General features: G+C 32.4%; 1 protein-coding gene across 1 annotated transcript in view; it reads left to right on the top strand.

Moving 5' to 3' along the window:
• The window catches only part of SI (sucrase-isomaltase), an 88,264-nt gene extending 76,107 nt beyond the window's left edge, over positions 1 to 12,157 (top strand). The window contains exons 41-47 of the mRNA XM_077752234.1: positions 1,729 to 1,813; positions 1,898 to 1,954; positions 2,540 to 2,664; positions 4,336 to 4,424; positions 8,626 to 8,675; positions 8,930 to 9,097; positions 11,917 to 12,157. Coding sequence (XP_077608360.1) covers positions 1,729 to 1,813; positions 1,898 to 1,954; positions 2,540 to 2,664; positions 4,336 to 4,424; positions 8,626 to 8,675; positions 8,930 to 9,097; positions 11,917 to 11,985 — 643 coding nt within the window. The 3' untranslated portion in view covers positions 11,986 to 12,157. The remainder of the gene's footprint in view (positions 1 to 1,728; positions 1,814 to 1,897; positions 1,955 to 2,539; positions 2,665 to 4,335; positions 4,425 to 8,625; positions 8,676 to 8,929; positions 9,098 to 11,916) is intronic.
• Positions 12,158 to 12,696: the final 539 nt, after the last annotated feature.

Below are 12,696 nucleotides of genomic sequence, written 5' to 3'. Positions count from 1 at the left end.
CTTATTGTATTGAATATTTTTTAAATGGAGGCAAGTAATACTATCTTTATATTATGATTTGATTAATTAAAGTTTAGAGCAGTTAAATAGATCTCCCATATATATATATATATACATATATATGCCTTACTGAAAAAAACCATCTCACGTCATCCTGGAGGTGTATTATAGAGTACACTAGAACAGTTCTAACATTCTCCTTAGAAAATTATTTTGGATTCAGTTTTTTTTTTTAATGTTTATTCAGTTTTGAGGAAGAGAGAGAGACAGAGTGTGAACTGGGGAGGGGCAGAGAGAGAGGGAGACACAGAACTCGAAGCAGGTTCCAGGGCTTGAGCTGTCAGCACAGAGACCAATGCGGGCTCAAACCCAGGAACCGTGAGATCATGACCTGAGCCGAAGTCAGACGCTTAACCGACTGAGCCACCCAGGCGCCCCAGGATTCACTTCTTAAAGCTCAAACTGATATATGATTAAATCTTGAAATTCTGTTCTATGGAGTATAGTTGCATAAATTTTAGCCTGTCCTATTTTTAAGGCAAATGCAAGACAATCCTGATTGCTGATGCCACAACATCAGCAACACAAAGTACAACACAAAGCACAAAAAAACTCTTTGAAACAATCATACTTCTTATGTACCTTATATTACCAGAGTAATTGAGTGAGGTGATTTGTTAGGTTGCAGAACTAATAAATCAGTAAAAACATTTGGCACATATTTAATAAAATAAATAATAGTACACAAGGCAAAATGACAAAAATAACAAGTTGATCAATATGCCTTCTGTTCTCAGAATAGAATTTTAAAAAATAGTAGATAGTCCTATATTCATACTATCCTCTAGTTACTTTATTATCTATCATAATCCATTATTTTTTGATAAAACTTTGTTAATATCTTGCCTCTCCTACTTCCAGACTTTCCCCTCTTGTGTTCTCCTTATTTACTTCCCAGAAGAGTCGAATATCAGCTCTGGACTGAATCTCTAAACAGAAACATTATTATTAACTATGCAGACTCTTGTCCTATTGAGAACATCTGGGCCTTTGTTCCCACGGGAAGTCCATGAAGGAGTAAATTCAGAGTCCCACTTGGCATTAATATCAGTTTATAGTATACAGCAAAGTAAAACAGAAACAAAAGAGCAAACAAACGAAAATGTACAATTCCACTTCAATTAGAGAAAAAATGTGGATATTTAATAGCGACTGTTCTCAAACTATGAAAAACAGATTCTGGTGTTTCCAACCATTTGTGCCTGAAGTTCAGAAATATATTAAGTTAAACACACCATTCAATGAGCTTTAAGCAGAATAAGCCAAATCTTTTTGAATTAACAAAACAAGGTTCTTAGAGCACACCTTACAGTTCTCTTCCAGATTTTTTATAACTTTTGCTTCCCAGTTTGTTGATCTACTAGGCAAAGTTAATATTTGTACCTCTTTGAGTTCTCTTCAAAAGTTTCCCATTCAGTTGGTCTTACAGAAATTCTCTGTATTTTGAAGGAAATTTAGTTATAGTCCAGATTTACTCACAAAATATTATACTATTTATTGCATATTAAATTTGAAGTGATAGAATTGTTTTTGATTTATTTATAGTTTGGTTTTCATTTCAGTCCACAAAACTCTATACTGCAAAATGTGATTTGAATAATTATTTTATGATATTCAGATGACATAAAGTTCTTTGATTTAATTATTATTCATGAATATTTTGTCAAGGTTCTTTAATGACAAGCTAACCTGGGATATATTCAAGCAGTTCTTGTGGGGTCCAGCGTTTATGGTTACCCCTGTATTGGATCCTGTAAGTCCTATCATACATTTTTGTTCACTAAATAGTTTCATACTTGGCTTATATGTTTTCAATGACTATATCTTTAAATTCCAGGATAGGAGCACTGTAGAAGGCTATGTCCCTGATGCTCGGTGGTTTGATTATCATACGGTAAGTAGTTAAGGATTCTGGGGCATCGACTAAATGGAAATGAGCAACAATTTGATCTTAGTCTTTTCATTAGAGACATACATGGTTTACTTTACACTTAAAAAGAGTAAGATAATTCTTGCTAATTACAGCTGAATCAAATTAACATACAGTGAGAGTTAGTTTATGCCACCATCTTTAGTTATGTAGACATAGATTTATTTTAATGAATAAGCATAGAGAGTGCACATTATACACAAAAAGTTCATTGCCTTTCATTGAATATCCAAAATTATCATTAAAGGTAATGTTGTCCTTCCAAGAATAATGTATATGAAAAGTCAGGAATAACTTTTGTGACCCTCAATACCCACACATTTTCTGCTGGTGAGCATCACAAAAACAAATAGTGGTAAATTACTTTCAAAGCTATTAATAATTAAGAAGTATATGCTTTAAACAATACAATTTCCTGAGTGAGTGTTTTATTAATTTTTAAATTAAATGTATCATTTGATTCATAAATGTACCTCCTCAAGTACTAATATTGCCGATGATTCCATTTCTTGCTGTTTGTGTTCCTCCTTCTAACCCTCTCATTTCCAGGGCCAACCTCTTGATGTCAGAGGAAAAGTTCATACATTTGAAGCTCCTTTATATAAAATAAACCTACATGTCCGTGGTGGATACATCCTACCATGTCAAGAGTCTGCTCAAAACACATTTTACAGGTAAGTGAAGTGTTTACAGTGCTTAGATTAAATTTTAGATATGTCATAATAGAATTGCCAAGTGCTGAGAAAGGTCTGAGGTTTTTCCCTACTTCCAAGCTTACAAGTTATTTTGTAAGCTAGTCTGCCACAGTGTCATGAATTTTGGGTAGGAGACAAAGGTCTGTCTTACTCAAGGCATAGCAAGAGATGTAAACTTTATGTTTGCTATTTTCTTTGCCCTCAAAGTCCCATGGGGATGACACATATAGTACTGGCCTATATGCCTAGGCAGATGCTACACATGTAGGAGGTTTGTGCCACAGCTAAGGAACTCCAGGCTTAGGCACTCAATCCTTTATAATGGGCTGCAAGCAAATCTCTTCATTCTTTGCTTCCACAGGAGACTTTGCATTTGTTATACTGGCCAGTAATTTTTTTTAAGTTTATTTATGTGTGTGTGTGTGTGTGAGAGACAGAGAGAGAGACAGAGACAGAGAGACAGAGACAGAGACAGAGAGAGAGAGAGAGAATCCCAAGCAGATTCTGTGCTATCAGCCCAGAATTCAACTCATGGCTTGATCTCACAAATGGTGAAATGGTGATCTGAGCCAAAATAAGGAGTGGGACACTTTAACCCACTGAGCTACACAGTCTCCTTGGCCAGTAAAATTTCTTTAATTAATTTAAAAACAACACTGCCCTATCTTCCAATACTGTCTGTTTTAAAAACACTCATTAAAAATTTTCTCTTTTTTATTTAAATTTTAGTTAACATACAATAAAATATATAGTTAAAAATATAACTCCATATATAGTTCTAACAATATAACTATATATATAATCAATCATATATAGTTAACAATACAACAATGTAACAATATTAACTATATATTATATTATATGTTAAACTAAAATTTAAATTAAAAATACTCATGCTAAGGCTTGTTAACATCTTTACATGGAAAATATCAAGTTCTGTAGAGATTTGAACTGTAGATGTTTTTGGGTATTTTAGGAACTTCCATGACAGTACAACCTTCAATATTTGTGATTAGAAAAGGCAATTGTAACTAAGCATAATTGTCTGAGAAACCCTTCCTTAGCAATAGGAAGTACAGTGAGCTATTTAGTTCACAGCTGGGCTATGCAGGCACAAGCTTCGGAGGGATTTCCCCTTTCAAGAATAGAACTTTCATACTAATCTTCACATTCTTATTAGTAATTTCCAATAATAACTCAGTGATTTATGTATGGAAATGTGAAGAAGGCTTAAAGAATTTCTTTTTAAAGAAATTTAAAAATGCCATTAATATAGTTTCATGTTTAATGGTCAGTGACAGGATTAGCAAGAGAAAAAATAAATAAACATATCAATAAACTTAATATGGTTTTAACTATTATAAGTGGGGCCCCTTTTGATTTGTTACAATAGATCAAAAGACATGCATGTCATTTTCTATTAAATGTGAAGGATTTTATGGTTTATATCATTCCGAATAACTCCTTACAAAAGTAAAGCCCTTTTATTTTCTTTGCCTAAAACAGTTTGTATTCTCCTTAATTGATAAGCTTCTTTGTTTTCCTTTGGGTACTTATATGAGAGCCATATCATAACTAAACATATGCTACTCTATAAACATTGAGTTTATGTCTTTATAAACATTAACATTAAATTATATGTTTTTTTAGCCGACAGAACTACATGAAGCTCATTGTTGCTGCAGATGCTAATCAGACTGCACAGGGATCTCTGTTTTGGGATGATGGAGAGAGCATAGGTGAGCGGTCCATTTAGTAGATAAATGTAATTGATGACATACATATTATCTAATGTAATCTAATGTAATTTACATATCTACTATCGAACTTTGGAGGCTGAATGAAATAATATTATCTAAAGCTAAAATCACTTAATAATTAGCTGAATCAACTTAAAAACTTAGTGTACTAAAATTAAAGACTTTCATCTTATCCTGAATATAGTAGATACCTAAGGTAAATGTCTGGATATCTAAGAGATGTGTGTGGACAGAGATGGTATACGGATCCTGTTTTACTCCTGGAAGTTAGCCCAGGCCATTCACGATAGGCTTTCAATATGTATTAGGTCTGCCAAGCTGAAAACCCATGTTCCATGTGCACATGGTGATGCATAAAGGATGCCTCTAAAATATGACTCAAAACTCAATATGATCAAAACTCAAGTTTGATTCTGTATTTCCTGGCTATATTTTATTCAATATTTTTTACATGAAAACTTTAAGGATTTAAAGTTAGATCTATGTTTATGACTATTTCTTAAGACCAAATTGAGCCGCCAAGCCTCCAGCATTGTCCTCAGAATCACTTGCAGGAGTTTATTGAAAATGCCCATCTGAGGACCATTTAATTTCCATCAATTTGGGGAGAGGCCAGGTATCACCTAAAGGTGATTATTATGCTGTTAATTAAACATTCTTTGTGGATTAGGTTTATTGACTGTCATTAACAATGCCAACTCTACTAGAATGGAGTTCTGAGTATTCACTTAGCACAATACACAAAGAAACTACCATTTATGTGGAGCTGTCATTCTCATGGAGCAGTTCACTGCAATTAATTATCTGCGGAAGGCAGATCTTTCATTACTAGCAAATACATATATCTTGCATCTTTTTAGGTAAATCAGAATTAATATTTTGCAATCCTAAGAAATAACAATCTATTAGTAAATTAGTATATCAGAAGATTTATTAAAGAATCATATTGTTATAGGCAAGAGTCTTAAAAAAATAAATCGTTTCCTAGTATTTTGTGATTTAAAGTGAAGAATCTACCACTCTTAGTTAAAATCTTGTTTTTAGAGTCCTGACCTTTGTTAATACAAAAACAGAGTTTGTACTAAGTTTGCAGCCTTTCTCAATTAGGTCCAGCAGGTTGCACTTTGGCCTACAGCTTCTCAGGGTTGTAAAGTTGAGTTATGCATAATTTGAAACCTTATCTTGGAATCTTTGAATTTAACTATCTAACAAAATAAGTTAACTCTTTTTTTAAGTATTTTTATTTCTCAGAGAGAGAGAGAGAGAGAGACAGCATGAACAGGGGAGGGTAAGAGAGAGAGGGAGATACAAAATCTGAAACAGGCTCCAGACTCTGAGCTAGCTGTCAGCACAGAGCCCGACACAGGGCTTGAACCCACGAACCGTGAGATCATGACCTGAGCCCAAATTGGACACTTAACTGACTGAGCCACATAGCCGCCCCTAAGTTAACTCTTGAACAGAAAAGGAGACAACGCTCCCCATAGAAATTTTTCTGTAGCTTTACGTAGCCAACTAAGATAGATATAGATGAAAGAACTTGGTATGACCTTTACCATATTAAAGCTTCATGGCAGATTTTTTTTAATTACTGGAAAGTAACAACATAAGTCATATATTAATTTCTGATCCCTCTATATAAGCATACAAAATTGTTTTGCCCAATTATATTTAGGGTTTTTTGGTTATATTTCACAATCTCAGTATGTTTGTTATAATTAAATACAAAGATTTCAGATAATCCCTTGACATTTCTTGAGTAAACAGCAACAACAATATACAGCAAATGCTTAGAGTGTCTGGATTTAGTAGACCAGAATTTCCAAAGAAGTTTTCTCTCACAGCAAGATCATCAATCTAGTTGATAGGCGCTAATTTTTTCCCTCCTGTAAGTACTTTCACATTTTATAATACATTATTTTTGGCTGACATATATTTTTTATCTCAAAGAAAATCAAAGATAAAATACAGCAGTTTCTCCTTTTCCACAGTTTTGCTTTCTGTCATTGCAGTTACCACAGTCAACTGTGGTCCCAAGGCAGATAATTCTTCTGACATAGTGTCAGAAGGTTGGTAGTAGTCTAACACTACGTCACAATGCCAAAGTCATTCAGCTCACTTCATTTCATCACGTAGGCATTTTTTATCTCACATTATCACAGCAAGGATGAATATAGCACAATAAGACATTTTGAGAGTGAGAAAACACAGTCAGATAACTTTTATTATACCATATTGTTATAATTGTTCAATTTTTAGTTACTGTTACTCTATTACTGTTGCTAATTTATAAATTAAACTATGTCAGAGGTAAGCCTTTTATTAAAAAAGCATAGTGTATACAGGGTTTGGTACTGTCTGTAGTTTCTGGCATCCACTGTGGGGAGGGTGTCTTAGAATGTACCTCCCATACACATAAAGGGGAACTATTGTAAACTTATCTTGAAACTTGTGTATATTAAGTACATTTTGACCATGCTAGCTAATAAAGTTGTAGATTAGTAAAATCTTATTTTGTCCTACTTATCTTTTTTAAAAAATGTTTGTTTGTTTGTTTGTTTGTTTTGGTAGAGAGAGTGCACGCAAGGAAGGGGCACAGGGAGAGGGGGAGAGAGTCCAAGCAGGCTCTTCACTGTCAGTGCAGAGCTGTACATGGGGCTCAATCTCACGAACTATGAGATCATGACTTGAGCTGAAATTAAGAGTTGGGACATTTAACTGACTGAGCCATCCAGGCAGCCCAGTCCTACTTATCTTAATGAAATAGATACTGTTTCTTATTTATGAAAAACAACAAAACTGCCCATATTTTCCTAACAATTATCACTTTTGTGTTCTTTTACCTCATGGTTCTATACTTTAAACAATTGCTCTTAAAAACTTAAGTTATGTTTGTAAACTTAAAAATTAAGACTAAAATTTTTACCTCAAAACACATTTCAAATCAGCCATGCATACATTAGTACATATAGAAAAAATGTTTTAGGAAGAACATAATTTAATTTTCATGTAGGCAAAATTAATTGCAAATTAAGTAATTTTCAAAGAGTTATTTAATATAATGCTGGCATTTAGAAGTTGGAAAAGGAAATTAACATTTGTTACTTTTTCAATGTTATTTTTTTTTAAGTTTGTGTATTAATTTTGAGAGAGAAAGAAAGTGCCTCCACTCACGCATGCGCCTGTGGGGAAGGGCAGAGAGAGGAAGAGACAGGATCCCAAGCAGCTTCTTGTGCTCAGTAGAGTCCAAAGTGGGCCTCAGACTAATAAACCATGAAATCCTGACCTGAGCCGAGGTCAGGAGTCAGATGCTTAACCTCCGGAGCCACCCAACTGCCCCTCAATGTTATTTTAACACTTGTTTCAGCCATGCATTTGTCTCTACTTTTGCCTTTCTGTCGTACCCATGCTTGTTTAGTTTTACTTATAAACACATCATAGAATTCAGGGAAATCTAGACTTATTTCCAGCTTTTGTTAATAACTAGATGATTTACTTTCAGCCGTTTATTTAACTTCTCTTGGACTCACATTCCTCTTCAACCATAAGAATAGTAAAAGAACATATCTCTTAGAGCAATGTGATAAAGAACTTAGTGTTTGACAAATAGTACTAAATTTTAGCTGTAAAATTACTTTAAAAATTAATTTTAAATATGGCAAATTATACTTTTATAAAGAAATGGATATAAACCCTGCATTTTATCATTTTGATTTCAGTAGACCTATAATAATCTCTAACGATTGAATATTTTTCTTAAATGACACTAGAATACATCACGATTATTTTTATTTTCCTTTATACATATTATTTTGTTGTCCGTCATTGAAGTGACCAGTAAGTGTCCACCACTATCACCACCCAATTCTGTTCATTCTTGTACTTCTTTCACCCTCCCAGCGGTGTTTAAGATGATTTTAGACCTGTCACCCTTTCATGTTACCCTTCTACATACAAATCTGCACACTCCTGGCCTTTTGTAGCCCTCTCTGGTGGCTCATCCTTCATATTTTAGTCCTTGGACTATGTTTGAACAAGTTAAATAAACTTAGAGAAAAATTTGATATGTGTTGATGGTATTTGATACCCTTTATACTGGTGAAGAGAAACAAAACATACTAGTTTGTACTATTTTTCTTCTTTGGAAATATAAATATATTACCTTTTATTTTTTCTACAGACACTTATGAAAAAGACTTATATTTTCTGGTACAATTTAATTTGAACAAGGTATGTATTCATGCCAGATCATTTGTATGTGATTGTGTTAAATAATAGTTGAAGTTTCATGACATATTTTATATTTATTTAATTTATATTTTCATATTTCATATTTATTATATAACGTACCTCACTTCAAATATATGAGTAAATAATTTGCTATACTATGAAATACACTTTGGTTAACAGACATGTATTTTAAAAGATTTAATTGCTTTTGAAAACGAAGGGTTTATATTACTTCTTTTTCTGTGTCTTTATAGAATACCTTGACAAGCACTATATTGAAAAATGGTTACATAAACATAAATGAAATGAGGCTTGGATTCATCAACATATGGGGGAAAGGAAAGACTCCTGTTAATGAGGTTAATCTCATCTATAATGGAAATAAAGTGGCAGTTAAATTTACTCAAGAGCCAAACAACGAGGTAAGTGACAAAGGAAAAAACATTTTTTAATAGAGTTTTTCAAAATGTCTATATGGATGTCTTCTATTTCTTTTCCTAAAGAAACATAATTATGGTTAACTATGACCTACGTTGTTTATTTATTTTCATTAAACTTCCTGAACCATCACCATTATTATCATCCTTAGTAACGTGTCATATGAATCAACATAATGGCATGTATGTTACAATTTTCCTGACATAATCTAAGCAAGATAAATTTCCATTAAGCCTCTAAATCAGTTATCGCTATATGGTAAAGTGCCTTAAAATTTATTTTTTCAAATATAAAAATGTCTACATTTAAACATTTAATACATCTTAGATAAAATATATTTGGAAACCCTTGCAAGATTTGCCTATTGGCACTCATGAATAATTTGACACACAGTTGTATGAGGATATGGTTCATATGTTAAATAAGGTATCAGGATTTTTTGTTTTAGTCCTATTGCTGCCAGTAATTAGACTTTTACTTTGAACAAATAATTTTAAGCCTTATTTTTCTTTCAAATTAAATGAGAGTATGCAAGTGAACAATCTCTTAAGCTTCTTCCAATTTTAATTCTGGAATCTATGTCCTGAAAAGGTAAATTTCAGAGAGCATATATTCTAGAAAACAGCTAACTGTCATAACTGATCCAAGTATAAGGCTATGTCTTCGCTGCTAAACCTGTGTGTGTGTGTTTGTACTTTTTGTGTTTATAGCTAAATAAAAGTAACTAGCTGTCAATCAACCAGTCGCTTCAGATGAACCTAATTTACAAAATAGCCAGTTGTGTGACTGACTTCAACTTAAAAAATAATAATTTTGTCTTCGACCAGTCTTAGTTCCTTATAGGTTTTATAAATATGAGAGATGCAGAGCACCTGAAAGATCATTTCATCCAGTTGAAACTTAATTCCTGTCCTACTGTACTACTGCTTTGTAGCCAAGTATTACTTCCCCTTTAATATAGAACTATGTCTTAATTACTATTTTGGTGTCAAAATAATTTTATTCCTTTAAATTATATCAAGGTAAGAAAGTTAGAGTTTTATATATTTAATGTCCTTTCTTGGTAATAAAAAAATTGATTAACACAGTGCCCTGCTCTCATTTTTCTTCTTTTTAAATTTTTACTAATTTATAAAATTGTATAGTAAGCTCATCACTGATTTAGTCCAGTGGCATCATATGGCAGAAACTGAGTTCTGCAAGGAGAAAATTAATTCTCCAAGAATAAATGGTTAATGATTATCAATCACAATTTGCAATCCGTGTTTTTGAACTGCCCACTATTCAATCAGAATAAAAAAGGGTGATTTTCCATATATATTTTCTTACTCTGTACTTACTACAACATTGGTAAAAATAAAGCTCCTAACTTTTACTATTAAAAAAATAATAAATACAATCAGGTGAACAATGTCGAATATGGTATTTTAACATATCAAGTATTTTTTCAAGTTCATTTTGACCAAATACTTGGCATAAAAACACATCATTTATAAAGAAAAGCTCATTCCACTGCTTCCAGACCCATTCACAGGACATTTTAAGTATTAAGAAAAAAAATTTACAAGTTTCATTATCTCAGTGAATGCAAAAGAAGATTTTAATTACTAACAATTGATCAGTTCCTTCTAAACTCATTTAAATAAAACAAATATTTATGAGCACCTACTGTTTCCAACCTTTCTACATATGTGGGAAAACTAGAGAGTGGTCAATTTCTTCCTTTATCCTGGTTGCCCTTCTCCATAGGTGTGGGAATTATATGCAAAGCATGATTTAATTGCTCTATCAATATAATTTAAAAACATTTTCCTAGCAACAATTATGTTTTGTTGTCTTTTGTACAGTATTAAAAGCTATCTGATGTATTTGTTGCTTCTCAGTTTTGGTAAAATGGAACTAGGTTAGATTTTGGTGTAAGATGGGTCAGTTTCAAATCTTGCTAATTTATATTTTAAAGGCTTACTTAACTTTTACGTTTTAAAATCTTCTGCTATACAATGTGGGAAATAAATCTCAGAATGGTGTGCTTTAGAAAAGAATATATTTTATAAAGTCCATATAAAGAGTGCTTGGTATTCAGTAAGCAGTAAAGGAATGTTGACTGTTCCTTTTCTTTTGCATATTTGATAATTGAATCTAAACTTTCTAACCTAAGGCACAGAAAGTCATGTGAGTGTATTGGAGAAAAAGCAATGATAAGGGCTAACAAAATTGTCATATCGTAAAAACATTCCAGATGATTGACTACAGTTGCTTAGTCACCTTCATAATTAGTCCCTACGTGGTCTAATTGAGATTCTGTCCAATGAAAGAAAGTAGCACAACAAAATTGAAATTATTGGCAATAAATTCAGCATCCTAAACCTTTAGGGATTTATGCAAAAGAAAACATATTTCTAATGTAATGTGTGTATGTAAATGACTGGCTAAATTTGAGGGCAGGAAGCACAGTGATTTATCTAATGCATTATAAATTATACCATGTTTCAGAATACAGAAAAAGAGTAAAGTAATAGAAATCAAGATAAATGGTTAATAGTTTTAGATTTTCACAGTCTTTTCACAACCATTCCACCTACCTGAGATTTATTTTTATTTGAATTATGAGTGGGTTGGGTGAGATCGTTGGTGAAATAATTGTGAGCTCTCTGGAATAAAAATTCATCAAAAAAAAAAAAAAAAGAGAAACAAAGACTATCCTGTTACTTAGAGAAAATGTATTTATGGAAATAGTCTGTTAAAAAAACAAACTCAACACTCTTCTGATTAAATAATACTTATCATTTTGCTTTCCTTTTAGATATTAAATATTGATCTGACAGTGAATGGTGTTACTCTCAATGAACCAATAGAAATCATCTGGTCATGAAGATCACCATCAATCCCAGTTGTCCAAAGGAAATTAACACCTGGATTTAAGATTCACTGTACTTATAGTTTTTCCCTTTAGTTGGTTTCTTATTTATGTAAAATATGATTTTAATAACATCTATCTAAAGTTATTCCACTGGGTACATTGATATTAATACTAATTTATTTCATTAATGTGTTTTGGATCCAGTTTATTTAACATATTTAGTAGGATTTAAATAGTTCTAGTTACCTTGCTAAGTATCAGCCAAAAACTGTAAACTAGTTACTAAGGATACATGTGTATAACTAAAATATAATTTAAAAAAGTGATTATTTGAATCAAATTTTTGTGTAATTGTACACAGTATTTTCTCCAACGTTTAGTAAATTTAAGGCAGGTAGCAACAGTTGTCATCATATTTAATTATTTCTTAGTATGTACATTTAATTAGAACACAGAAAATAAAATGTACATAAGTATAGAAAATATCCATTTCTCTTTATTTTCCAAAAGAAAATGGTCTTAGTTTAGGCTGCTGTAACAAATTATCATAGACTGAGTGGCTTAAGGAATAAATATTTGTTGCTCATTGCTCTGGAGGGTGAAAAGTCTGATCAAGGTACCAGAAGATTTGGTGTCTGGGGAGGACCCTTTTCCTGGTGTTGCAGATGGCCCTCTTCTCCTTGTATCCTCACATGATGAAGAGCAGAAAAGACACCAGCTCTC

Source organism: Crocuta crocuta, unplaced genomic scaffold, assembly GCF_008692635.1.
Source record: "Crocuta crocuta isolate KB4526 unplaced genomic scaffold, BGI_CrCroc_1.0 scaffold21, whole genome shotgun sequence".
Taxonomy (NCBI): domain Eukaryota; kingdom Metazoa; phylum Chordata; class Mammalia; order Carnivora; family Hyaenidae; genus Crocuta; species Crocuta crocuta.
Note: the sequence above shows the minus strand (reverse complement) of the source record. Positions and strands in the feature narration are given on the sequence as shown.